This window comes from Rhagoletis zephyria, unplaced genomic scaffold (assembly GCF_001687245.7).
Source record: "Rhagoletis zephyria isolate East Lansing unplaced genomic scaffold, Rhagoletis_zephyria_1.1 Rzeph_scaffold_01998, whole genome shotgun sequence".
NCBI lineage: Eukaryota > Metazoa > Arthropoda > Insecta > Diptera > Tephritidae > Rhagoletis > Rhagoletis zephyria.
This window is the reverse complement of record NW_016159082.1, coordinates 29069-56450: the sequence shown is the minus strand read 5'-3', so window position 1 is coordinate 56450 and position 27382 is coordinate 29069. Positions and strand designations below refer to the sequence as shown.

General features: G+C 36.6%; 5 protein-coding genes across 12 annotated transcripts in view; 2 read left to right on the top strand and 3 right to left on the bottom strand.

Moving 5' to 3' along the window:
* Positions 1-9033, top strand: part of LOC108365785 (hydroxylysine kinase) — a 17463-nt gene extending 8430 nt beyond the window's left edge. For all 4 annotated transcript variants that reach the window (XM_017619944.1, XM_017619943.1, XM_017619945.1 and 1 more), the window contains 3 exons: positions 7724-7848; positions 7913-8112; positions 8176-9033. In XM_017619944.1, coding sequence (XP_017475433.1) covers positions 7724-7848; positions 7913-8112; positions 8176-8802 — 952 coding nt within the window. In that variant the 3' untranslated portion in view covers positions 8803-9033. The remainder of the gene's footprint in view (positions 1-7723; positions 7849-7912; positions 8113-8175) is intronic.
* Positions 3882-6534, bottom strand: tos (Exonuclease tos). Of its 2 annotated transcripts, XM_017619936.1 has the most exons (3): positions 5731-6534; positions 4931-5675; positions 3882-4774 (listed from the first exon to the last, which is right to left on the bottom strand). In XM_017619936.1, the coding sequence occupies exons 1-3, from the start codon at positions 6532-6534 to the stop codon at positions 4245-4247; spliced, it is 2079 nt and encodes a 692-aa protein (XP_017475425.1). In that variant the 3' UTR covers positions 3882-4244. The 2 variants fall into 2 exon arrangements, with proteins under 2 accessions (XP_017475425.1, XP_017475424.1); XM_017619935.1 differs by having other exon boundaries at positions 3882-5675.
* A 1380-nt stretch (positions 9034-10413) lies between the features above and the next one.
* Positions 10414-14029, bottom strand: msl-1 (male-specific lethal 1). Of its 3 annotated transcripts, none has more exons than XM_017619938.1 (3): positions 13886-14029; positions 12508-13802; positions 10414-12447 (listed from the first exon to the last, which is right to left on the bottom strand). In XM_017619938.1, the coding sequence occupies exons 2-3, from the start codon at positions 13567-13569 to the stop codon at positions 11416-11418; spliced, it is 2094 nt and encodes a 697-aa protein (XP_017475427.1). In that variant the 5' UTR covers positions 13570-13802; positions 13886-14029; the 3' UTR covers positions 10414-11415. The 3 variants fall into 3 exon arrangements, with proteins under 3 accessions (XP_017475427.1, XP_017475428.1, XP_017475426.1); XM_017619939.1 differs by having other exon boundaries at positions 12508-13777; XM_017619937.1 differs by having other exon boundaries at positions 12508-14029.
* A 4530-nt stretch (positions 14030-18559) lies between these two features.
* LOC108365781 (protein TIPIN homolog) lies at positions 18560-25938 on the top strand. Its single transcript, XM_017619934.1, has 2 exons — positions 18560-19670; positions 25792-25938. Exon 1 carries the CDS (start codon positions 18685-18687, stop codon positions 19651-19653), a length of 969 nt encoding a protein of 322 aa, XP_017475423.1. The 5' UTR covers positions 18560-18684; the 3' UTR covers positions 19654-19670; positions 25792-25938.
* The window catches only part of LOC108365778 (protein SERAC1), a 10264-nt gene continuing 2643 nt past the window's right edge, over positions 19762-27382 (bottom strand). The window contains exons 2-6 of one of the 2 annotated variants that reach the window (XM_017619928.1): positions 25986-26990; positions 22672-22840; positions 21472-22522; positions 21137-21407; positions 19762-21074 (exon numbers count right to left, since the gene is read on the bottom strand). In XM_017619928.1, coding sequence (XP_017475417.1) covers positions 20234-21074; positions 21137-21407; positions 21472-22522; positions 22672-22840; positions 25986-26068 — 2415 coding nt within the window. In that variant the 5' untranslated portion in view covers positions 26069-26990 and the 3' untranslated portion in view covers positions 19762-20233. The remainder of the gene's footprint in view (positions 21075-21136; positions 21408-21471; positions 22523-22671; positions 22841-25985; positions 26991-27382) is intronic. The other variant, XM_017619929.1, reaches the window with a different exon arrangement.

Here is a 27382-nt window from a genome sequence, read left to right as displayed (position 1 = left end):
CGATGGGTGATATGTTATCGGGCGATGGGTGTTTCGGCGGCAACAGTATAAATAAAAATTATACAAATAAAAAAAAATTCAACAAAGAGGTGCGCTATCCTAATGGCCCACAGTAAATAAGTTAACAATATTTTTAGAATAATTTCGGATATTAAGTTTTTTAGCCCATTGAATATTTTAAGGCCACTTTCTCAATGTCTGGTTAACACTTACTACAGGTTGAACATGGTTATCGACTCCCTGTTATATGTTATGGAGTCGACCGAGTCGATAACGATGTTTAACCTGCAGTTAGTGTTAACCAGACATTGTGAAAGTGGTCGCTAGTATAATAAAGTGCAAGTTTCAAGTGGCTACAAAATACCGTTGATTGACGGAAATGCATGTAATAAGGTGCGTTCGTTTAAAATCTCCAACAGAAACCAACTAACTGCCAAATTCCGGCGAAATGACATCTGTTCTCTCACAAGAGAGAAATATCCAAAATAGTACGCGAACAGAAAATTTGCAGAAACTTGCAAGTTAGACGAACAGCTGATATAATTTTTGTTTACATTCAAAAGTGTAAAATTTAAAACGTACGAAAACTCATTACAACGTGGTATCCTGGCACAGTTTATTGATTAAACAAATAACTACTTACTTCTTACAAGTTTAATTAGTCGCATTTTGTAATTTTTAACTTCCAAACCATCAAATTCAATTTTGTGATTTGCGTAAATGCCCACCAGCTGTTTTTGATCAGCTGTTTTCCTGTTGGCAAATTGCTGTTGGCAAAAATTTTTCCAGCAGAAACCAGCAGCTTCCCCTCAAAATGAAATGTCACTTTGCTCTCTCAATTTCCCCTACTTTGCAAGTTTTTTGCGTACGCGAACGCAAAAACTTGTAAGTTTTGGTTAAACATGAACAATTAACAGCTACGCGAACGAACCTATTGTCAACACAAAAGAAAAAAAATAAAAAAAAACGACGGTATTTTGTAGCCACTTGAAACCTGCACTTTACTCAACTAGAATTCCATGGGCTATAAAACTGCATAGCCGAAATTTTTCTAAAAATACACTGGATCACAAATTTTTATTTGGGTTTTGTTCTCCAGACGCCACTATCCAATTTCTATGTAGAATTGCTCGGTGATTCCGAAAATTTAGTTAATTTTTTTTTATGGATACGTTTTCGAGATATTGGCAGTTTACCGTTATTCAGCCTAAAACAAAAAATGGTTCCACTTAATCACGTATATCTTACGAACCAATTTGACAATCTTAAAATGAGATACGAGGGGAAATAATGTTACTCATACGCCATGAACACTTAAGTCGCACGCTTTTATGCGGATATTTCATTAATTTTCATTTGACCAATCATTACTTGTTTATTTATCCGTTCATTCATTAGTAACTTAATTTTTTTCATAACAGAACAGGCTTTAGCACAAAGGCAAAAATTTGACACTGAACATGCTATTTTCTAAATTTTTCTTCTGTTAAAATGATTTTTTTCATATTTTCATCAAAACAAAAATAAAAACATATGGAATGATTAATTAATTTGTCAGAAATATCAGGCTATGTAGAATTTTTTTAGCTTTCATTTGTCGTATTTCATATTACGATTGTTACAATGGGCCGTAAGATATATATACGTGATTAAGTGTAACCACTTTTTGTTTGAAGCGGACTAACGGTAAATTGAAAATATCTTGAAAACTTATCCATAGAATAAAAAATGAAGTCGATTTTCGGAATCAGCGAGCAATTCTTTATAGGAATTGGATAGTGGCATCCATTGAACATTTTTGCCATAAACCAGTGATATTGTTACCTCTTTCGCTATTGGTCATTAGGATAGCGCACCCCTTTTCTGACGTTTTTTTTTTTTTTATAATTGGTGAAACTGAGAAATTCATGAATATTAAATAAACAAAAGGAAAAATGTAAATACTAAGTATTCAAATGACGAGGAGTGTTTATGCATGTGAGTTTTTATTTGTCAAATGAGTACGAGTATTTTCTGAAAATACAGAAGTACAAATAATTACAGAGAGAGAGAAAAAGCTATAGAATTTTCAGGTAGTTTTCCTCATATGTATATCATGTGCATTTGTACATATCGCCACTTCGTCGTAACCGAAATGGAAAAAGTCGTGACTAAAATGTTTTTTTTTTTTTTTCATTAAATGATGTGGGAGTTGTAATTCGATGAAATCCATCATATCAATCAAAAACTGAATTTTGAATTTTTTATTAGTTACGACTTTTTGAATTTCAGCGACGATGTTTATTACGTCTTTTTGCATTTCAGGTGACGATATGTATATAGTTAATTATCTTACATACATTCGTATAGTCATGCATCCGAGCGTGTGAACTTGGTACATGTTTGACATACATAGCATAAATGAATTTCATTGATTTATGTATCTACTGTGTGCGCCATTAAAAAGTGTACAGATCTTCATAATTTTGTATGGCAAAATTTGGACTAATGTCTAAGTTTTTAGATTAAAGTATAAATAAATAATCAAAATAAAAGCTTTTCCCAACCGAAAACCCGAATTTCATGGGAATGTTCTCACGCAGCTAAAACTGTTCGCCGTTTGCTAACAACTCTCAGAATCTTGTCATTCCCTGTTGAGGGGATCAGTATAAAAAACAATAACAAAAAACTCCAAAACAAAAAAACTTAATAACAGCACTGGTTTGCAAAAAAAAAGTCAATGCATATTCAACCAAACCTCTGTATCCCTATGTTATTCGACGCCCTGAATGCGAATCTCAGGTCTATTAGCCTCCAGCACGTCAGGTTCGAGGTCATTTGAGGGTCAAATAGGTAAGAATTCATTGAATAAACCTGAAAATGCAATACAATTCTTCTCAATTTTACCTTGGCATGACCTCTAGATGATCTTGAAGAATCAAGGGACCCCATATTCGGACTCAGCGACAACAAAAACAAAAAAGAAGAAGAAATTAATTTTATTGAAAAATTGTTTGTCCTATTTTACTCTCACATAACCTCGAGCAAGCCAAAAAAGGAGGGTTGCACAAAATCGCTATTTCTACTTGTAAACGTTTAAGTTAGAAACGTTTGATTGCTACATATAAACAAGACATGTATTGGTCTTTTAAGCAACGATAAGCAGTGTTCAATAATTTTTCCGCATTTACATGATTGTTTGCGCAAAATTACTTTACACAACCAAAATACCTTCGGCGAAATTACCGAACACCGAGCTACAGCATACAAGCTTGGTGTGAAGACCCCTAACATGAAGATCGGTAGTTAACTGTTGTTTGTGATCGAAAAAATAATAGTCAAATATTAACTGTTATTTTTTATTGAAAAAAATAAACGTCAGATGCCAGCCCTGAGCAGAAGAATACTTAGCAAATATAGCCCTATGGACGAACAACTTCTGAGATACTTCGCCGACCTAAACGGGGTTAGATCGCCGAAACAACAGCCCTTGGTCGGGTAAAACCCGAGTCATTCCAGTACGCTGAGCCGGCTGTCGACAGACCCTGAGCGGCATTCACAGGGAGTCAGTCTCGGGTTATGTAGACTCCAGACCGGTGAATGCCGTTCTAGGCGCACAGCCACCGGACATCGACGAGCTTCATCTGCCTCGGGAGACTAGAACCACAATAGCTCAACTTCGCTCTGGCTACTGCAGCAGGTTAAACTCATATCTGAGCAGATTAGACGCAGATGTGCCAAATGAGTGCCCAGCATGCGAAGAGACACCCCACGACTCGAAACATCTCTTCGTATGCCCGGAAAACCCGACAACGCTAACGCCTTTGTCCCTGTGGACCGACCCTATTGAGGCTGCACGCTTCTAAGGGCTTTAGTTAGTTGAACTTGACGACAATAACAACAACAAAATCAATAAGACCTTTCATTCACTGCCTATAACCCCTTTTGGAAGGGCTTTTGGCTCCTTAGATTATCTACTGGGTAACTTTCCTACTACTGGCATAATGTATTCAAGTTAGTCGCATTTCGCATTTTAACTTTTATTTACCAATTTGTTTAATAAAATTATGATTGATAATCAACCACTCAAATAATTTTCTATTCTATAGTAATAATACGTGTTTTAAATTAGCTTAGTTTACATTATGGCTGGCGATATCAGGTGAAAACTTGATAACAAAACAAAATTATAATAATAAATTGACAAAATAACATAAACATACATACACTAATAAACAACACTTATACATATGTATACATAAATGCTATTTTAAAGTAGGTCGCTTCTTGAAGCCAAACATAGTTAAGCGTGTTTGATTTTGCAGCGAAGCAGTTGTACTGATAGACTTTGGGTTAGATTTTCCACTTGCCTTTTGTGATTTTAATGTTGATTTGGCTTTTGTTCGTGATAGACCTAAGCGTTGTTTTTCTTGTGATTTAAAAAGGTTGATTGATGATCTTGACGTTTTTGTTTGCATTATAGTTCTTTCAAAGCCGCCACCAACATCATCATCATCATCGGATAGTGTTATTGCACTCTCCAAGCTACCTTTACTCTCGCTATCTTCAATGTGGCTGATATCTAGGCTCGAAACACTAGCTTTTGCCACGTTCTTTGATTCTTCTATCAATTCAATGCTATCACATTCCTCCTCCTCCTTATTAATATTGGTTTTTATAGTACCTTCGTTAAAAGCAGCGTGGTTAGTCTCCAAAGTCAATTTGCACTTTTTCTTAGGCGATGGCGAGTCATAAAGTATTGCACGCGCTTTTTCTTGTTGCTGTGATTGCTTTTCTATTGAATTGATTTCAGCAGTTAAATCTCTACTGACGCTTTTCTTACTTCGATGCACTTCATTTATATTGTTAGCAAAAAATCTACTCTTTACTGTAACCCTTTCTGCCAGCCGATCTAGCGAACTTTTTGGACTTTTTAAATTAATACCATTACCTCTGCTTGTCTGATCAAGTGCTTTCTTTGGACTTAGCACCCTTAATAAAGAAGGATTCTCACAGATTGACACTGACTTACTCGCTTCTGTTGTAAATTGTGGCCTTGCAAAAGGATTGTGTGTGTTGTGCGCTACTTCGGGAAGCGGATTTTGTATCGTCTCTGGTTCAATGCAACTATCCGAACCATTGTCATTACTTTCACTACTATAGCGGCGTCGTTTCGCACTAGGCGCGATTAGCTCACCGGCTTCATGCTGATACATTGAAAAGATTTCGGCTTCTTCTGGTTTGGCGTGTTCCACACGCGCATTTTCTGTTATCTCTTCATCAATAGTTTTACTAATAAAATCTACTTTTCTAAAATGCAAAGCACATTTGACGTCCTTAAAAGCATCCGTGGACGCGGGTGCGCTTGTTCGTGGCTGATAATTTCCCTGCCAAATACTTTTATGTTTAGCACGTTTGATTTTATTATTATTTGCCTGTGCTTGTCCGAAATTTCTATCCGGATGCCAGTTGTCTAATTGTTTCAATGTGAATGGATTTAAGTTTCCAAGTGCTAGTTGCAACGCCTGCTCATCGTCCTCGAGCGGTGTGCCGGCATTGGAACAGAAGCGTTCATCTGTTTCAAATTCACTTAAATCATGCAAACGTTCCATGCGTCGTGCAAAGGGATTATAAATATACATGTGCTTAAACGTTGCTTCCGCTTTAAGGAACTGCTCAATGTATTCATCATCGACCTGTAAAATGAGAAATTATTATATGGTACATACAACTTTTTTTCCTTGAGCATACCTGCAAATTTTTCATATTCAAATAAGTTGGTAGTTTCTTCAATGCTTTCCACATATCGTCTTGTTCAGTTTTGAGCATGAACTTACATGCTTTTGCCAAGCCAATGCCAGGGAGTGAGTCTAAATAATCACATCCAGACAATATGCACATGCGTCGAAACTTGTCAAAATTATAGCGCTCCTTGGTGCAACCCATAGCCAAATATAACTTATCCGCTTCTACCAACAAACCGGCGCCAGTCAAGTCCAGCTTGAATATTATTCGGCTCGCACCGAATAATGTCAAGTCAGAATCTTCGGTTATAACATACTGTGCCACATCGATCTTATTCAGCCAAGCCATCTGTGCATCCGCTTCATAAGGCGCCACAATGCAATCGACATTTCGTAGTCGACACTCGCGTATCACACGTAATGCCATTTCATGTGTGACATCCACACATCGTCGCATATGCGTGCGAGCGCCCTCCTTGTCTCCTGCACGCAACAGCTCTGCAGCCAATTTGCGCGATTGTTTGCGACTTTCGCGACGGCGACGTTCAGTGAGCTCCTTTGCTGGCAAGTGACGGCCATCGAATACTAAAATCGGTTTGATATCGTAGCTCAGCAGCAACTCCACATAACGCATGCAGTATTGCATGTACTGGTCGGTGTCCTCGCCACGCGCCAACTTTTCGGCACAGCCGAAAGCACCTTTATGCAGCCAACAATAGGTATCTACGGCAACAGTGCTGCCGCGTATATCCTTAAGATGTACTTTTGAAGATGCCTTCTCCAAAAACGGTATCAGGCCGGTGATACCCATGATGATTTTACTTAAAAAACTGACAGTTTTGAAATTTTACTTTTCTTTACACACATTCGACTTACGAATGTGAAAAGTAGATAACTGAGTCAAAATTTGCGAAAGCGAATGTTGGAAACCGGCTGCTGGAGCTAACTAGCTAACAAAACAAGCCCGTGTGAAGTAAACAAATGGCAATTGGCGCTAAAAACGAACTGTCATTACAGTCAGGTGATTGCACAGCCAAAGCTTTTTCTAGCATTGCCAGTCTAAAAAATATTAGTGTTGTAAAAGTACTAGCACAGGAAGGAAACTAAATTTTTAACGGATGTTATATTTTAGTTTATCAATTTAAGGGTGAATAATATCCAGAATGGCTACCGTACAAGAAATCTTACGGGCAAATGACCGGTCAAATGTCGGTCTGTGCTGATGCAGTAATGCTGCAATTTAATGCTGAACCCCTAGCTGTATGTAAGTGCAAGTGCAAGAAGGTTACATATTAAAAATGTATATATATACAGAATATTAACATGTAGGTATGGCATATCTATCTTGTTTCATAAATTAAATTAATCTAATGCTTTAGCAAGATAAGTACAATAATACAGATAAATATCACTTTCTGTTATTTAGGCATATGCATATGGATACACACTTATCTTTTGTAAGTACATATATACATACATGTGTAAAAAGAATTCGACTCTTTGAAAGATAATACTATTTATTTCTCTTATCTTGAATATATGTACATACATACATACAAACCAGTTAAAATTCTAAACAAAATCAAAACAAAAAACATTTGCATTCCGCTCGTTTTTCTTAATACAAATTCCACTTTCTCTACTTTCCATGAGTGGTGCAATCGGCAAGAGCCGATTGAGTAGTTAAAAATATTATAAAATACCTCCAAACAATTTTCCGGAAGTGACCTTGATCATGTACATAGGTACTACTTCCGAATATTACTGTTGATTTTAGTATCAAATCCTTTCTGTAGTTGTTGTTGTAACCTAAAAGCGCGTTCCTACAATTCGAACGAAAATGTAGCTGAAACAGCCCTATTCGTTTATCAATTTGTATATTCTGAACTAATTTTAGGTTATGGCTATGTATATTTTAATTATTTTTTTTTTAAGATTGTTCTTAACACTCTAATGTTTACCACAGTTTTATTGATAATCTGCTGTACACTACTTTTCAGGAATATAAAAAATCCAATTATCACCACCCAATGGCCGCATGGATATATTTTGAAAATTCTAAATGCGCTTGACTCGAAAAAGCCAAACTTCGTCGATGCTCAAAATGAGCTAATGCTTTATTTAGGTACACAACATATTTATTAAAAAAAAAAAGAAACTACAAATTTACTTTAATTTATTACTTCCAGCCAAAGAAGGCATAATTTGCCCCAGACCAATAGAAAATGTTAATGGAAAATACTTTTCTGTGGAGAACATAAATGGCGCTGATCACGTTGTTCGTTTGCTGGAGTTTGTGCCAGGCCAAATGTTTCACGAAGTGGAAAAATCCAATTATCTGCTTTACAAGAGTGGCGAATTCATAGCCAAAGTCGACAGAACGTTGAAGGTATGTATGCTAGTGTATTGTGAACTTTTCCCAAACTCCTATAAATTTCCTAATACATTCTAGAATTTCCAACATGAAGTCTACGATACACACAAAACTCTCTGGATGTTGGAGTCGGTGCCACGGTTGCGTGAGTTCCTTTACGTCTTACAGGACATCTCGCGCAAAGCTATTGTCGAGGAGATCATTGATGCATTCGAAAAGAATGTGCTGACACAATTGGATAAGCTTGAAAAGCAAATAATACACGGTGATTACAATGAACAAAATATCATAGTTGAGCAATCGAAAAAGTCCGCCGATGGCGAATATAAAGTGAAAGGCATCATTGATTTCGGTGATACCAACAAGTCGCCAATAATCTTCGAAATAGGTATTGCGCTAACTTATATGATACTTCAAGCCAAGTCGCTAGAAAGTGGTGGCTACTTTATTGCCGGTTATACCGATATACGACCGATTAGCACGGAGGAGCGTTCGCTGTTGAAGTATTGCGTAGCAGCACGTTTGGCGCAGAGTCTTGTTATGGGCGCATATACACATTCGCTGGATCAATCTAACGAATATGTATTGGTAACGCAAGAAGAAGGTTGGAAGATGATTGTGGATTTGTGGCGTAATAAATTTAACGAGGTCGAAGAAATGTGGCAGACAACAGCCGATAAATATCTGACCCAAAGTGTTAAATAAATTTGGCAATAGCTGATGAGTATTAGATGTTGCAGAAGATACGCACCAAATTCTAAATGAGCAATTATAAAAAGTATTTTGAAAGTCAATTTCTTGTTGGAAAAAGTCAATTTTGAAGTCAATTTGTAATTCAAGTATTGTGTATGTTAATTGTTAATTGTTTTATTATGTATTTAAAAGCGTGTCAATCCTTATTAAACAAAAAATAAAAACTTATTTATAACTTTAAGATCGAATATGCAGTTTTCAAGTTTTACGAATTTGGATACACTTGAATGAAGATAAGATTTAGCGTAGTTTCCTAAGATTTAAATAATGAAGAGTAAGAAGCATAAAAAATGCCCACCATCACTTACCCACCTCTGCATGCAGCATTTGCCGTTGATAATAAAGTTCCGGAAGAGTTTTTGGGTTTTTGGTTGAGAGTGTAGCATACATTTAGGCACCAGCAATTGTTAGTCGCCTAAACACCACTGCCAGCAACTGAATTGCCTCTTCATTACTCGCTTTAGCATGTTTGGCTGCTAGAAAGGTTCCACCCAGGTGCCGATCTTTTTAATTTGAATTTGTTCCTTCGAAAGTCTAGAAAAAATAAAAACTTTACTTACCGATTACCGCATTTAATTTTGATAAAGCATGGTATATTTGTTTTTGTGCGCTAACACTTCTTGTTTTTATTTTTCTCACACATTTATTTTTAAATTATATGTTACATCCTTCTGATTAAATTAAACAAAGATATGTACATTTGCAACAAAAATAAAAAAATAAAGGTATTTTGTACATTTCAAAATCGTTAGATACCATTTACAAAAAAAAAAAAAAATACATAAATGTTTTTGGTTTTCATTAGATATTAGAATGCACAAATAATTTCTAAATACATACGTAGCGATGTATTTTATAATTTTACAAAAAACGCTAAAATTGAATTGGGAACGTGCCCATCTAGATTTCATACATTGTACAAATTTATCTCCTTTTGCTGTTTGTTTGCTAAAGTTTTAAAGATTTTTTTTATAATTATTTGAGCGCAAGCATTTTAAAATTTTAGCTACAAAAATTAATCTTTTAAACTTAATTCGATTGTTTGATGTGAATTACAATTATATGAATAATAAATATATTGTTAAATAATTATATTTCATGCATACACATAAATTTACGGGCTTCTTAACGAAGGCGGTAGCGAACAATAAATTTGCAAGGTAACTTAGGTATAATTAATATATTGAATAATTTAAGTTTACATAGACATTTTAATTAAGATACTAATATTTAGCTACTATTTCGTATGTTGCCTTTAAACGTCTGAAATCCGATTCTTCAAAGCTTTATCCGCGAAAGCTTGAAAAATACATATGTATGTATGTAAATAAATATTTTACCTAAATATTTTCTTCAAATTTTTTTTATTGTCGAAAATTCATTTTCCGAATTGTTTCTATATGCATGTATTATATTTAAAAAAATAATCAAATTTTTATTGCATTGCATGTCTGTGGTTTCTTGACAAAACAACATGTACTAGTTTAACAAATTTCTAGCTTTAAAATGAGACTAGGAATATACTAATATCATACAAGTGGCTTGCTAAAAAGTCCAAAGCTACATACATACTTATGTATGTACATATATGCCAAAATATGTTACATTTTACACTAAAAACTGAAGGTTACAGTAATTTCTTTTTCTTCGTTCAAAACTTTAATGCTAAATTTTTTCTAAGAACTTTTCATAAGACTTGAATTACATACGCTTTCTTGAATTTCACTACATTTTTACTTTTAAAGTAATCACTAAATTTAATACATACATATGTATATCTTTTCCAGAAAATAAAACGCTTTACAAAATCCACTTTCCATATTAGATTTTCCTTTCAAAATATAATCATAAATAATATTGAGTCGCTGCGATATTTTATGAATAACCGCCCGGTTCTGATACACCTGTTCTGTTTATTAACAAATAATTATGTATAAACTTACATAAATAGGTCGAAAAGTTTTGGGCTTTTTACAGATTTGTCGTTCTATTATAATTGTTTCGCCGTTACAAGCATGATCCAATAATTAAACTTCTCTTTACGTTATTTACGTTAAACATCACTTTTATTAAGGTTTGATGCGTCACTACTCTGCCAAATAAATTACTACAAACCAGAGAAATGTTACATCTTCCGAAAATAAGTGCTTTTACAATTATCAACACACAAAGAAATAGGTAAATACATATCTCAAACTAGATGTGTTGATATACTTCATCCATGCATTCTAGTTTCTGGGCCCCACAGCAGTTATTATGATCAGTGCACACGACAGAGTTTCCTCGTACTGAATTCAAATTCAAAGTTTGTGCGAAATATGTACTTAATTACCAACTTAATATAGCAATTTGTGAAACATCCGCCAAAATACATGTGTTCAATTGTATTGGCTTAACTAACTTTGTTACTACAGCAATGCGCACCAACGCATTGACTTACTTGAAAATCATTTACAAATTCATTTTTAAACTTTACTGATGAGACCAACTATAGTTTCTTAAGTAGCTTCGGAACTTTCCCAGCACATTAACATACATATTGCTAATTGCAGCGCTAAAGCTTAACTACTTTGGAGGTTCTTCGTTGGTAACCTTACTCGCAATGATGTTAACATCATCAGCAACTGCTGTTGTAGCTGCAGTTGGCTCCGCCGTCGCTGGCTGTGTTGCCTCTGCAGTCTCTGACACAACTGGCGTTGCAGTGGCGGCTGCCGTTGTTGCAGCAGTCTCGGGTACCGTTGCCGTAACTGCGGTAGCGTCCGCTACTGCTGCTGCCCTACGCCGTCCGCCACGTTGACGTGCTGTTTGTGTTACTCCTGCACCACCAGCTGTGTTGCTTTGCTGTCGCTTACGTTTTTTGACAAACACAAAGGTCGAATTCATCAGCTGTTGCTGTCCTTGTGCTGACGATGGATTGGCACCGGCTTGACTTTGCGCCAATGTCACAATCGAGCCTGGCGTGCGTGCAGTAGCCAATGCTTCAAGCCATGGCAAGTCAAATTCATTGTGTGCATTCAATTTTGGCACTAGCTCACCAAATGCTTGCACTGGCAAATCACTAGTAAAGCATATTGTCTGCACGGTATCCGGCTGAGGATAGAAACTCAATAATGGCTGTTGATCCGGCGGTACTTGTATTTCATCTTTGCAATGACGCCGTTTCAGTTTTTCAATGCGGCGCTGTTCGCGTATCTGCTGCACGTCCCATTTCTTACGTCTCTTCTCGGCCAATTCTAACTTTTCATGACGCTTAAGGAACGTTTCGTCCGATAGATTTTCGGTACCTTCGATGCAGTAAGATACGGCAAGTTCGTGCTCAGTCCATTTGGGTATCTCTAGCATGGGTGCATCAGCTTGTAGTGCTTCGGCCTCTTCCTTAATGAATTCGTAACCATCAGCAATTACCTCTTCATCTTCCCATGCACGTGTGCAGTACATTTCTCCTGTGGATATGTAAGCACATCGACGTGGCTTATTTTGTCGTTGCTGTGATTGCAAATTGGTTCCGCTTCGAAGCGAGTGTGTTGTTGTGATATTCTTTGGTTTCTTCGATTTATGTTCGATTTTTGGCGAAGCAGGCGAGGCAATCATTGAACGCTAAATAGAGATGAACTAAATTAATATCTCAACTCAAAAAATTAGATCATACGCGCTTACCTGATCAGAAAGTTCGCCAAGTGACTCACAGCTTGCAGATTCTTCGGATTGCAAATCCGGCGCATGCCACAACATCAACGGCATCTGTTTGCCGCGACTTGGCGTTGGTGGGGTAACACACACTTGTGTTGTCGTTGGAGCAGTAGTGGTAACGGTGGGCACCACAGCAGGCGTACTAGGCAATGCAGACGTTGTAGTTGTCGGTGCCGAAACCGTGGTCTGTACTGGAACGGCGGCAAGTTGGCGTAAAGTTTTGGCGCCACGCGATACAAGTACTGGTGACATCCTTTGATGATCAGATAGCGTAGTAAGCAACGCAAGCACATCATTGCTGTCCTCAGTAGTGTTGCCTGTAGTTTCGCCACCGTCCTCCATATCATTGTCTTCTTCTTCTTCCCCCTCATCTTCACCAGCATCGTCATCATCGTGGTCGTCTTGTTCGGCATGTGTCTTACTAGCTGTGCTGTCATCCGCATCGGATGTGGTTTCGGAAGTGCCAGTGGTTGTCGAGTTCGGACTATCCTCAGGCAAACTAACACGTTGCAATATTATTTTACTTATAAGCTTACCATTGCATTCGCCAATTATATTCTGTGTGGTAGAAGTAGTCACTGCCGCTGCTGATGTTGCAGGAGATACTAGACTGGTTAATAACGGTTCAGTTGTACGCTGTATCTTTGCAAGTGGTGGTGGCGAAACCGCGGTTCTTTTTATATGCCGCTGTAATTGTTTCTGCAACTCTTGCACTTGTGTCTCCAGCTGTTGATTTTTTGTGCGTATTTCATCCAGTTCTTCATTTTGTGTCGCAAGCTGTTTATCCTTCACTTGAAGTTGATCACTTTGTGCCTGTATCAAGTCCAAATGCAGTATCAACATAGCGCGAAGTTGTTTATTTTCTTTGAGCAGCGCCAGGTAGTCTGTATTCGCCGCTGAGGCAGCTCCACCACCACCCCCTGCATTGTTGTTGGCGCGTATGTAGTTTTTGCTTTCAGTTGGATGACAGTAAACGTGATCCATGTATTTGTTGTTGGTATTAGGAGTTTTATTGCATTTGTTCTCCATTGTATAGAATTTTATTAAAATTTGTTAATGCACAAATTAATACACAATAACCCTATCATTTGTTTTCATCTCCTGCTTTTTCACAACACCACGCGTTTTCCGCTAATTTGTTGTACAATTTTTGATTCGCTTTTATTATCGTTTGGTTCTCTCAAACCCACCACTAGGCAAAAACGAAATGCGTAATTTCGCCTACTTTTTCAACACACTGCAAATTTTCCCAATTTTTATTGCTTTTTCACGCAATTTGGTAAATCAATTTAACGCAGAAATACAGTTGCCTGCCACTGAATTTTAATAGATTTCGAAAACTAACCTGCTAAGTATCACAAATCACTATTTAAGAGCTTGATTTCAGTTGTTTTTCCGCCAGAAATTCTATCTGAAACCACACGAAAATTTGACGAAGCAAGGGCGACGTTTATTTTTATTTTCGGCATCACGCTTTTGTCCACCACCGGCTGCGCATCAGTGTTGCCGGTTAGGTACATTTTGACCAAAATTAGAGCACAACTCCACAACAAGCTTTTCAGGCGTTTCGTGCTTTTCAGGCTTTCAGCTATACAATTCACGCTTTTCAGGCTTTTTTATTAAATTAAAAAATAAAAAAGCCTGAAAAGTGCGGAACGCCTGAAAAGCTTGTTGTCGAGTTTTACTCTAACTTTTCTGCTAATTAATGTCAGTTTCAGTTGTTTTGTTGCCTGAGCTGTACATGGATGAAAGTGTATATCCATAAGACAGTGCCAGTTTCTGGAAATGATGGGCAATTGAAAAATCCGTTTCTTCGGCCATATTTAAGTTTGAAATCCATACCAAACTTTTCTGCGGCGAAACGTGATAAGCGCTGATGCCGGAAAAGGTGGGTGTGGGATTTTTATATGTAGTTCTGGGGTCAAATTCCTGTTCTGTGAAAACGTGAAGTGAAAAAATTTTTCATCACTTCACATAAAATTACGATTCTTTTTTCAAATGGAAAATAAATTAATTCGTTTTGTGGCTGTGAAAAAGAAAAGTTGGGGGTTTTTCCCAAAATTACCATCTTGTGATAAAGAATATCGTTGGGTTAAACTTACAATAAGTTACTAAATAATTTCTTGCTAGTCTAAAAAAAGGCCTTTAATGATCGAGAATCGCTTTAAATGATATAAAAAAATGATAAAGTGAAAAAATTAAATCTTCACTTACGTTGAATTTTTCAGTTTCACTTCACAATTTCATAGAACCAGAATTGGCTCCGTGCACATGAAATAAGTTTGGTAGTTTTTTATTGAATCTGGTAATATTGTTACGATTGTCCTCGAAACCTTGAGGGATTTCCCAAATATACTCGGGCTCGTATCGCTGGATTGTTAAATAAATGCTAACGATGACCAAATTGTAGTACAATTAACTTTATTGTACAACAAACAATTTACAATACTCGCTAATACAGTAAAAACACTTTACAATACTTGTTAAAGCGATAACAACGCTTTACTACTTGTTAGCACAATTAAACTTATAGCTTGCTTATTCGCAGCTCAATTCTCCGCTCACTTTACTTGTAGCTTGCTGACTTTAACTAACTCACCTCGCTGTGGTGGCGCCCTTATATACCTGCGCTGGCACTTATGGCAACTCTAGACCATTCTGAAGTTTATCGCTCATTCTCTTTCTCTCGCTGTTCGCAGTGTTCACCCAACTTGACGTTTCTGTTTGTGGAACATTCTACGTCATTCCTCGAACATTCTGCCTATTTCTCCTGTTCGCTTTGTGTTGCCGCAGTATTCGCCACAATATTTTCTTCCGCCTTTTGGAACAAATAAAAAAATCATTGTGGCAACACTGCCATGCAGTACTGCTTTTAACCCCTGGCGTGTTTACAAAATGGCATCATAGTGCATGATGCAATAATACAAATTGGTATCAGTTGTGACAGCTCGATTTGACATTGCCTTAGCTCAGTAGAAAAAGAAGAAAAACGGGAAGAAATTAATCCCCATTTGGGGGAAAAATATCAAATTTCATATTTTCTTCTAAACAAAATTAGCTTTTTTATAGTATATTCGCAATGAAATGAAATAAAATAAGATATAATACCTTTTTGAGAAAACAAAATGTGTATACTGAGAAAAAATAAAAAAAAAATCAACTATATTATTAGGCAAAGAAATGTTAAAGAAGTAACACTCTTTCAGCTAAGGCAGTCAATATGGCGGAATTAGAGCAAGAAGTTGCCAACTGATACCACCTTGTTTTATTGCATCATGATCATAGTGGTGTCATGCAGCGTTTTTGCTGCATTTAAAATGCAACATTTAGCACTTTCGAACATATGTTTTCGAAGAGCGTTCATGCTATAGCATTTAGCAAATGTACATTTACGCGAGTTCGAAATCGTATGCTTTTGACAAACAGCCGTGTTCCAGTCTCTTATTTAGATGCGTATATATTACGATCAATTCTCACGCAGAAGATAATGTGCAAAAACCCTACTGAAAAGGAAAAAATAAATTTTAAACCAAAAATTCAATACAAAAACTTGAATTGTTTTAACCATAACCGAACATTTGTTTGTGTATATATTCATTTGTCGGTGCTGTCAATTAAAATTTCCTCACTTAATTAGGAAACAAACCAAACAGAGTTGATCACAAATTGATCCAGATTTCTATCAGCATCAAATCGATGTTGAATTTGCTTAACTTTTCTTTATCCAAATATGTAATGCAAAATAAAAGAAATCTCGATCGGCGATCACTGAAACGCAGCTAGCAACTGTATACTCGAAAAAGCAATGTTGCCACTTTTTCTCTTTAAACCATGTTCGAATCGTGGAAATTTTGGAAGATCACAGGGTTGCTTTTAGCATTTAGATTCTTAATGCAAAAATGTAGTTGCATTTAGTTGCATTTAGGTGACGAATTTTGTATGGATAAATGTACATTTAGAGTAGCATTTAGAGCTAAATGCGCTAAATGTGCTTTTACGCGTAAGCAAAAACAGCCTATCAGACGCATGAACGAAAGACAGAAGATCACGCGGGAAGGAAAGAAAGAAAAAAGTTATTTTCTAGCTGCCGATATCTCGACGCCATCTTTGTTGTAAGAAGTAAACAACGAAGAGAACGGTGAAAACCGCGAAATTGTTGAACGCATGAATAATCATTTTCATTATGAAAATTCTTCTATAAATCATGTCGTTGTGTTAAATTATTCTTTACCTTATGTGTACACACGTTGTCACAGGCGAAAATGAAGAAAATTGCAGTAAAAAGCCACCACCAAAATGTAAACAACTAAGAAATGTAAACAAATGTCAAAATCGTTAAACTTTTTTCCTAAATGCGATTCTAACGGGCTACTCTCCTGCCCTCGTGATCTTGTCTTTTTGGTTCATGTGTCAGACGCACGATTCAGTAACTACAGGTTATCTAGGTTCAGACAGAGAAACTTTTGTTGCGGCAACTAGTTACTTGTGGGAGAGGGAGTGACGAAGAAGGGCACCAAGTTGATCGTGCTTGTGGAACACGCTTTGTGCTCTCGTTCGACTGAGTAATTCTAGTTGACCGTTCACAGCTGACAACAACAATTGTGTACAAAAGCATTGCTCTGTGTGAACGCGAAGAGCAACACCAAAACAGAATCTGCCGAAAATGAGCAACAAAAGTTTATCTGTGTGAACCCTGTCGTTTATGGGCCTCCCCATGATGGCCTCCCTATNTTGCTAGTGAAATTTTTACTAGCAGAAATTAGCTAGCTGAAGAAGAAGAAGAATAAATGTCAAAAGCCGCCATTTGTTGAATTGGTTTAGCACAAACAAAAGTAAAAGGAGTTTAAATCAAAATATTGTGACTGTGTAAGTGCTTGTGTGTAAAGCAGAGTTTAAGACTGATTTATAAATAGTAAAATGTTTACAGCAGAATGTCAAAACAGTGCAACGACTGTTCACTTGCAAGTTTTTGCTAGTTTTATGTTCATTAACTTTTTCTACTAGTTTTCTCTTCTTCTCAATTTTACGCTCTATTTTGCTTTTACGCTCTCGCTGCAATGTTTTACTGGAGAAGTTACTATACAAACCTCTTGTCTTTTTGGTTCATGTGTGTATGCAATTGTTGTTGTCAGCTTTAAATTTTCGCCGCGGTACTACTGAATGTCAAAATGATGTGTTTGTTGTAAACAAGGCGAATTCACTTTACAACAAACACATCATTTTGACATTAAGACGTACCTCGGCGAAAATCTAAATTCTCCATCAACACCACCTTGTATAAATTTGTCTCGGTTGAATTTTTACAACACCGGGGTATCTCTGTAAATTCAACAAAAGCCCATGATTCAATAATACAAGGTTCGATAAACTGACAGTTGTCTCTCTCGCACCGCTCCCTTAGCAGTGGCACCGTGTTGCTTCTTTGCACATTTACATGGAAACAGTGTAGCTTTGGTGTGATATAGAAGTATGAGCGTTTGTGCAATATGTTTATTTGTATATGCATATGAAGCATATTTAACTGATGAAAACATAAACTGTTTTTAAANTAGGGCACGGCAAAGCCGTTCTCAAAATGTTTCTTTATTATTACATTAACAGCCTTTCATCACAATGATTTTGCTTCTGCTCCAAGCAGCCTCCATAAGCAAGTTAACCAATCAATCCCGCTGAGATGCCGCAGTTTTCTGCAGCAGCCTTAATTGCAAAGCAATGGAGTGCACTAAAACGTTTACTGAAGCAGCCTCAATTGCAAAGCAATGGAGTGCACTAAAATATTCACTGTTCTCTAATAGATTAGGTGAAAAATGCAATATTTTCGCATTTAGCAAAATTAAAACACGTTTTTCGCTGTAAAGTGAACTGCTTTGGCAGTCTCAACTCGTTCTTCTTTTCGCTCTATTCTTTGTTTACTTGTGGTACACAAATGTCAACGCCCAGGACGGCGCAATCTTGTATTCTATCATTCTTGTGACAAAAGCCAAGTGGTGAATTTTATTCAATTCCGTTATTTCGCCCGAGTCGAATTCGTATAAGGTGGAATCAGCCGGTTGTTGTTATTGGCGCGTTTTGTAAATTTTGAGGGCTTTTATTTACATATTTCATGTTTTATATAATTTGAATTATTAATAAATTATTGCTAATATGTCCTCCATGTACGGTGGCGATGTTGTCGACGACATACTCAGTGGTAATTTGCATGATTTACCCAGCGATGAAGAGAATGGGCATAACGAAATGGGTATGGAAGGACTTTTTGGCGCTGATGGTGAAGTTGCTGGAAACGCTGAAGCTGAGGAAGGTGAACAGCAAGGCGTAAAGGTGGAACCAAAAAAACGCACAGTACGGAATCCACGTCCTAAATTATCACTTGACGTACTGAGCGGCACACGTGGTATACACACCATCGAGGACTATTTCAAGGATATACAGTTCAAGGGAAAGGGTCACGAAAAGCGCGATCTTGACGAGGTGATGCGGCGTATGACACATTGGGCACATCGTATGTACCCAAACTACACATTCGACGATGTCTTAACGAATATAGAGCGTATTGGCAAGAAAAAGTCGCTACAAGTGCATATGTCACGCTATCGGCTTGGTATGTTGGACCACTTGAAAGCGACTGGAGATCAAATGCATGAAGATGAAGATGATGCTGCTGCAGATGCCGAACCAGTAGATGAACCATTCGACGAATTTGATGCACTGTTGGGTGAACAAATTGCCATTTCTAAGCTGGCCCCTCGTACGCCTTCTCATTACAGCAGCGAAGGGGGTGACGGTGTTAATGCTACATTCACCGGCGCCAGCAGCAGTAGTACATTGGCAACACCTTCATTTAATCGAGGTAATGCGGTTATGTCCACACCATACACGCACGGGGGAAAGTTGGGAAATAAACTAAACGACAGTGATTTGGCGCGACCACTGCCACCTTCACAGCCTGCATCGCCCGCACCGGTGCCTAAATTGACAGCAGAGCAAATGGCGCGAATAGCTGAAAATCGGCGAATTGCATTGGAACGTTTGAAAGCGAAAAAGGAGCGATTGCAACAGCAGCAGGAAAGTGGAGCTGCTGGCGGAACCATGGCGATTGCAGAGGAAACATAACATAACATTAGAATGATGTAAGTTTTAGAATGTAGTTTAATATGTATATTTATGTATACATATAGCGATCGGTATATATTTTCCCACATTTGCAAATACATAACTTTCTTCTATATCAAGTATTTTTTAAAAAGCATTTTTATTAGATTTCAATACAAATCATAGCAATTCATTACTTTGTGTTGACCTTACAATATTAATTAATATGTTTAACACATTTACTATCATTTTCATAGCTTTATTTGAGCGAATTTTCTTAAATGCTTAACCTCATAAGCTCTTATTGATTACAATACATTACTGACTATGACTATGAATTTTGTAAATAGCATTTCTGCGAAGCCAAAAAGCTCATGTACAAACTTACTTACTGAAACTAGGACTATATACTACGATAAAATTTTTTTCAAGTCTTGTAAAACATGGGTATGCAAATATTTTAAGATGAGTTGGCATATGAATTTAAGTACAGGAATTTTTTTACAAGATGTGCTATGAAATAACTTAGTGGGATGAATTCTGTTGCAATAGCAGTCAGTAGCCAGTCAAAACAAGCAACAAAAAAAAAATGTCGCTCGACTTACTCGCGCCTAGACTGTTCGCATTGAGCGTTGGGAAAATTGATTGTTATTTGTGGCACTGCCGAGAAAATTCCACGGACTTTCTGCAATAAACTCTCTGCGCCTGAGTCCGAAGTCCTAGTCGGCGGTACTTTAACTGGTTCTATTTTGAGTTTTGTGCCAGGTAGCGTAACTTTCTCAACTGGACTCTCATCTATATTCATTGAGTCTTCAATCACTTTAAGAACACGTTGATATAGGAATGATTGGCGGAAAATTGGCTTCGATAGGCTAAGATGATCATCTTTGAGTACATAGAAGTCACCGTAATCAATGCGCGCCGAGTCCTCAGTTACAATGCGCAGCGGGAATTTGAATGTTGTCAGCATGGTGGGTGCACCTTCGGCGATGGTCACAACCTTAACGTTACGAAAGCATGTGTGTAAACATGCCATGAAACGATTGTGCGCTGCTAGCAATTTCGGTGCTCCTTCCTCCATTTCTTTCACTTCAATGGAGGGGGAGATAATCATTTGCATGTGCTGTTTCCACTTGGCAATCGAAGAGCCGCGATGCGGTGTGCCAAGGAAGAGTATGGACGACGTGCTGTTGGCTATTTGCTGTACTTTTGGATCAGGATCATCTATGGCCTTCATAAGCATAAGCTTGGTGAGTATGCCGCCCATGGAATGACCGATCCAAACAACAGGTCTCTCATTGCCCACATCAGATTTCGAGAGACGTTCGAGTAGTGATGTGGCACGAACGTCGATTTGCCCCTGACCCTTTTCGCAGGGACAGTACTTTGTGAAATTGGCAGACCATTCAGTGACCGCAGAAGTGTAATCGATGCCGATGATTCTAAAGAAATGAGAAACTATTGACTGACCAATTTCTTTAGCTGTGGAGTATTAGTTACCTACCTTGTATTTGGATAATCATCCGGCAGCCACTCCATTGGCCAACAGTTTGTGTAGTCTTCAATGTTATCTTGATTCTGCCATTCATTTCCCGGCACGCTGAATTCTCCGCAACATTCCTCGCCTGCCTTAAGCGGCACATCTGGATGTACAACCTCCCAATCTGATTCTAATTCGGCAGTATTTTGCAACGTCTCCACAAAATCCATTGTCGCAGCATCGCTTATCTCCAGCGTTTTGTTTTTAGTCTTTTGCGCAGCTTTCAATATTGGATCTGTAGAGCAAATTATATAATATTTTTTGCTATTTTCGGCAAGCAAGCAAATAATTGCACTTACCAGTTGGTTGTTCCGTTTTCACAGCATTGCTTTTGCCATTATTACTCGCGTTGTTATTTGAATTTTTCAAAATTTTTCCATTCGTACGTCTTTGTTCGCCAATCAAAAACACATCATCCGTTTCGCTAGTATAAAAAGCATTCTTGCCATACAAACCCAATTCTATGGGATTGCGGTCTTTCTGACGCCACGTAATGAAAACGCCACCCAACAAACCGTGTATGAATATTATATCAGCCTTGGGTTTGGCGCGCGTACGCAAGCGTGGATGTAATGGATACACATTGGGTGGATATTGCACATGATTGGGGTCATCGTGATCCAAATTAGCCATAGTTTTCGCTGAGATCACTTGTAAACGCAAATCGGGACATTTCATCCAATCTGCCAACACACCAATCCAACCCGAAGCGAAGAAATGCTCCACACTATTCTCCACCAGCGACACATTCGCCAATACTTTGCATAGTGTCGAGAGCGTTTCATTGTCATCGGCAAAAATTTTACGCAATTCCATGAGATGTGTAAGGCCACCTTCGTTAATGATCTGCTTAGCAACCGCCTCCTCCTTGGTGATGTGATGCAAGAAAGAAATTATCTCCTTCAACATATCTGTGTCCTGCACAGATAGCGAGCTAGCTTGCTCCTGCGTATAGAATTCGTCGATGCCCTCGTGTGGATACTGTTGTGGAAAGTATTTGTTGAAAAAGTTATCGACGCAAGAATTTGGACGTAGGCGTGCCAACATATCGTGAAAATCAGCTAGCACCAGTTTGGGATTCTTAATACAGCCACGCATATGAACAGGCACGAACCAACGAGAGTCAGCGCCAGAGCGCGCCAACGAAACTGCTGTGCGTGCATCACAAATTTGTGCTAAATGTCGAAAGTCCCAATCTTTCAAGTGATCGATACAAGCCAACTGACGAACTGCCTTGAGGCGTTCATGTTGTGAACCAGTTTGTGCGATTTTCAGTAAGCGCCATGCTACCGAATGTTTAACGGCTTTCCACCACTTGCCAATGGGATTAATAATGACGCTCACCCATTTCTGAAATTTAAAGAGATTTTATATTTATAAGGGTGTTAGGGAACACAAGAATACAAGATTTTGAACAATATATTTACTTTTGCTTAAAAAAATTTTAACAGGCGCATTGTTTTACTTAATTTTATTTTTATTTTTCTAAAATCATATACCTTATTTTCCTCTTCTTTTTGTTTCAATTTGCGCATAGACTCCTTATAAATATGATATTTAATGTATATGTAATCTGGGCGCTTTTTATCGGTGTCTGATGGTGCAGTATCTACCCATTTCGATAGATATTTTCGGATCCTTTGTTTTTCAAGTAAAATTAAACCGCAACTGAAAAAAATTAATGACACAATTAAAATTTAATTTTTGAAAGTATTAATTTTTACTTTAAAACCTATCTATGTTACTAGCTTTTATAGATTAGTCGAACTTCATGCATAAAATACAAAATAGCTTTGAAAAAAACTCTTACAAATAGAACATTTTTTAAAGAAATACATACATATTATGTACATACGTTTAATTTTTTTTAAGGTTTTAATAATGAGAGCGTTTATCTCTATTTAATAATAGCTTCTTATTAGAAGTGCTATTCTAATATAAGTACCTTTCTGTATTCGTTTTTTGTTTTTCTAGATTAACTGTCACACGTGTTGATTGCGAAATCGTGTGATATTTCTTACTTATACTTTCAGCTACTATAATAAATGACTATCTCATCGCGTTCATATGTATGTGCACTAAAATATATTTATGTACATGGCTCAACACTTTCAAAATTCTCGACCTCGTCTGATCCTAATACTAATTGTTTTTTTTTTTTTATTATTCGTTTGGTATACATTTTGGCTAGTTTCCCTAAGTTAGTTTATTTTTTAGAAATAAATTTTATACGTACACATACATACATGTACATATGTATGCACATAAGTTGGCAGGCATGTATGTATGTATGTATGCCCTCAAACGTGAATTTTTTCAATGATAAACAAGCTAACCCAAAGTGGACGCGCCAATGGTATGACACGATATGTACCACCAAAACAACAACTTGGTTAGTTTTGTCTCGTTTTAACAAAATCGCGCGTTTTTAGACACGTTTATTTTGTTATTATGATTCGTTGACCTCATTGTTATTTTTGCTTTGTATGCTTATGCTGTGTGGGGGTGGAGGAGGATAACCACAAACCATACACACATACATACATACATGTGTGCTCCATTCAGTTTGGTGGGAAATGGTTGGCGAACCTCAATTTAATGACTTTGGACAGCGCCCACTAGTTTATAGTACCAACTGGTACCAACTGTTGTTGAATTAGTAGAAATACTATTACAAAGCGCTTTATTTTTGTTTGTGATAGCCAACATCGCTGATGTTAGTGTTTTCTTTTGCCTGTTTATAAGCGAAAATACATTTTGCGTATTTCCAAACGCGCAGCACACTTCTACTTAGCAAATATGGACGCAATAAACTATTATTTATCACCACTTCTAAGAACGTATGAGCGATTTGTTTTTGTTTATAACAGCGATGTTGTCATTATGGCATTCTTTGAGGTGTTTATCTACACACATATGTATGTACATGGTAAGTTGACTTTCCAAATTGAATGTAAACAAGTTTGTTTTCATTTACCATATGCACCGGTGCAATTGCAAAAAAAATACAAAAAGTTGACTTAATAAAATGCAGGGAGTTGAGATGCGCGCTATGTCAGCCCTTGCATCACTTATCTATTTTTAAATATATATATGTACATATGTACATACATACGTATGTAGATACAAATTTGTACCTACATATATAAATTTATTCGCTATCGTGGCAGATCATACGATCAAATTAGCTGCTGTTAATGTAGTTAGAACAGAGAGAGTGAACGAAGATACTTTGTACCACTGAAAATACGGAAGCGCTAAATTCATGTCACCCACATACTTATTTACTCTACATATGTATTTTCATATGCAAATGTACATATCGCAAACCATCTTCAAAAGGGGCACAACTTGGTCGATTTTTTCGCCTAAATCGATTTATAGCATTTATCTGAAATTAATGTAAATATTTTTGTCTTCATGATTATGTTTTCTAACTATAAAACTAGTGTTATAACTGTTTTTTTTTTTTTGTTAATTGCATTGAATCTACCAACCAAAAATTTATATTTTGAAGATGGTGTGCGAACAACAAACTTGTTTTTAATTTATTTGCACGAGTGCGCACAACTAAATTATCTAATAAAAATACTTATGTATATTCATTACGTAGAATCAAAACACCCCCTTTGCGTAATTACAGTGAGAAACAAAAACAAATGTATTTATGTGGTTGTCTGACGAGCCTCCTAAAATCTTGTTTTTCTTATTTAATGTTACCTGTGCTTTAACATGGATGTCCGCACATACATATGTATAAACATTGTGTACAAAAATGTTACATATATGTACATATATGTATTATTTATAATATATAGACTTTACAGCATACTGCGAAAGTTTTACACACCTATTCTCGGCAGTGTGCGTCAAATTATCGGATGATATTTTTTGATGATTAATAGGGCGGTAATTTAAACATATAGTTTTTTTAGTGATGGCTCATCGAATTTTTTTTACTCGTAAATACACATGTATGTACATTAGAGTGGTCCAAAAAAATTGAGTTGGAATTTTATTTTTCGTATAAATGGTATAAAACTCTTAAAAATCAACATCGGAAAACTGTGGTTCTCTTCAGGAGACTTCCAGTATTAATATCCAATTGTTTATTTAACCATTTTTTATGATTAAAGTTCCATTGCATTTTCTAGGGGTTCTAGGGAGGACCTATAAAATATAGTTACTATGAAAAAATGGTTAAAGAGACAATTGTGTATTATTACTGGGAATCTCCTGAAGATAAGAAAAGTTTTCCGATCGAAAACTGTTGATTTTCAAGAATTCTACACTATTTCTACGAAAAGTTGTTTTTCCCCCAAATAAAATACATGGAAAACTTTGAGCGCTTTGAGCACTCCCTATTTTTATTTTATTTTTTTCAAAATAAATGAATACATGAATAAATGAGTACATTTCTGCAAGTTAAAATTTGTATATGTATGTACACATAGCAGATATCAACGGACATTAAAAAACAGTTCTTTAGTGAGAAATACTATTTTTCAAAATATATTATATATCATTTTTATACCAGGAATATGTATTGATAACATTTAATTCGCTGACTAATATTTCACATTTCTAATTAGCAAACATACTTCTATCTTTCCTTACAGGTTTTTTAAAGGATGCCTGCTTATCATTAGTGAACTAACCTATATTGAAGCACTCAATAATTTAAGATATGCAGGTAGTCTATTATACATACATATGTACATACATACAGGCTGACCAATTGAATTATACATTATGTATGTAATATAAGCTACTCAGTAAAAAAAATTATAATTATTTTTCAGTTTATACTCACGTCGTTAGAACACCAACTCCGCCCAAAGTCTTTGGGTAACGCCTCAATGTATTTGTAAAACCGTCTAGTGATACTTTTGACATATTTAGCGATAACTCCCGTATATATGTTTATATGTTTATGTGTGTATGTGCTTACGTTAGTCTTTTTTCTTCAATTAAATATTTTTAATTATTCTGCTATGTATTAATTATTTTTTATTAAATTAATGCGAAGGCAAATAAATATGTGCTTCTATCTTCAGCAGTGCTCGCGTTAAAATCTGCTGATTTTCAATACTATATAGTTCAAATTGGTATGCTTGTTCACTTATGCGGCAGCTATCACACTTTTACCAGTTGGATGACACCTTTGTCGTGGGTGCGGCGTGTAGCGGGCAGCGAAGCAATGGCGAACACGTCAGCGCCCGCTGTGTAGTTCCTTAGTTCTAATTTTTTCTTAAAGATGATGTGCTTTTTTAAACATATCTGCGCTCAAATAAACGTAACTTTTAAACTGTTTTTAAACGCACAGCAAATCACTTATTTTTTATGCAATAGTTTTTTGTATTTATTTCACTAAAAGAAGCTCTTCAGTCCGCACTGCTATTGGGTATTTTCTAGTTGTTTCCACTTATTTCGTGTACTGGGAACTCCCAATAAGTTTTTATCTATACACTTCATTTGCCTGCCATTTTCATTTTGTTTTGAATATTTTCTATTTTATTGTAACTGCTTGTATTTGTAAAAGTTAATTTAATAGTATGTTTTAAGAATGTAGCCTTTTGTTTTTATTTCACCGAACTTATCACTTTGAATTTCTATTGTTGAATGAGTTGCAGAGCTAATCTCGCCCTCAAGAAATACTAATTTTTGGTCGTATGACAAGCGTGTTGTTATTGCATTTGTTGCCTTCTTGTTTTTCTCGCCTTTCACATTTTTGTTATTCTCGCGTGATTTGTTTTCAATTTTTCACTTGTATTTCGTTGACATTCGTTTTTATTTTTGTTGTTGTTTTGCTATTATGCTTTGTACAAAGAATAGGAGAAAAGTAATACTGCAGAAATTACTAGGGTCGGTGTGCAAGTTTTGAAAATACAAGTTTTATCATTGATAAAATCACTTCTCTTTGCTGTAAAAACTTGTTAGTCTTCATTTTTGGGTATTAACCAACAATGATATTGTTGTTGTAAGAGCTTGAAAATTCCCCAAAAGGCTTTTTGGGAACCAGCCGGAGATATATGTAGATGCGGTTCCTTCGGGTTTCGTAGACCCAACTGTCGTGGAATCACATAGAACTGATTTTGTATAATGTAAAAATAACGTTTAACGTCATTTAAAGAAGGGTAGTACTGGTACTCCTTATTTCCGTTTTGTAAAATTACTTATGGTAATTCTCTAGGGGGGGGTAACTACCCC

Coding starts and splice junctions, on each gene's coding strand:
- tos (XM_017619935.1), bottom strand. CDS start 6,534: ATGGGTATCACCGGCCTGATACCGTTTTTGGAGAAGGCATCTTCAAAA. Junction 5,676..5,730: donor TGAATATGAAAAATTTGCAG/GTATGCTCAAGG, acceptor CTCATTTTACAG/GTCGATGATGAATACATTGA.
- msl-1 (XM_017619937.1), bottom strand. CDS start 13,569: ATGGAGAACAAATGCAATAAAACTCCTAATACCAACAACAAATACATG. Junction 12,448..12,507: donor TTGGCGAACTTTCTGATCAG/GTAAGCGCGTAT, acceptor ATCTCTATTTAG/CGTTCAATGATTGCCTCGCC.
- LOC108365781 (XM_017619934.1), top strand. CDS start 18,685: ATGTCCTCCATGTACGGTGGCGATGTTGTCGACGACATACTCAGTGGT.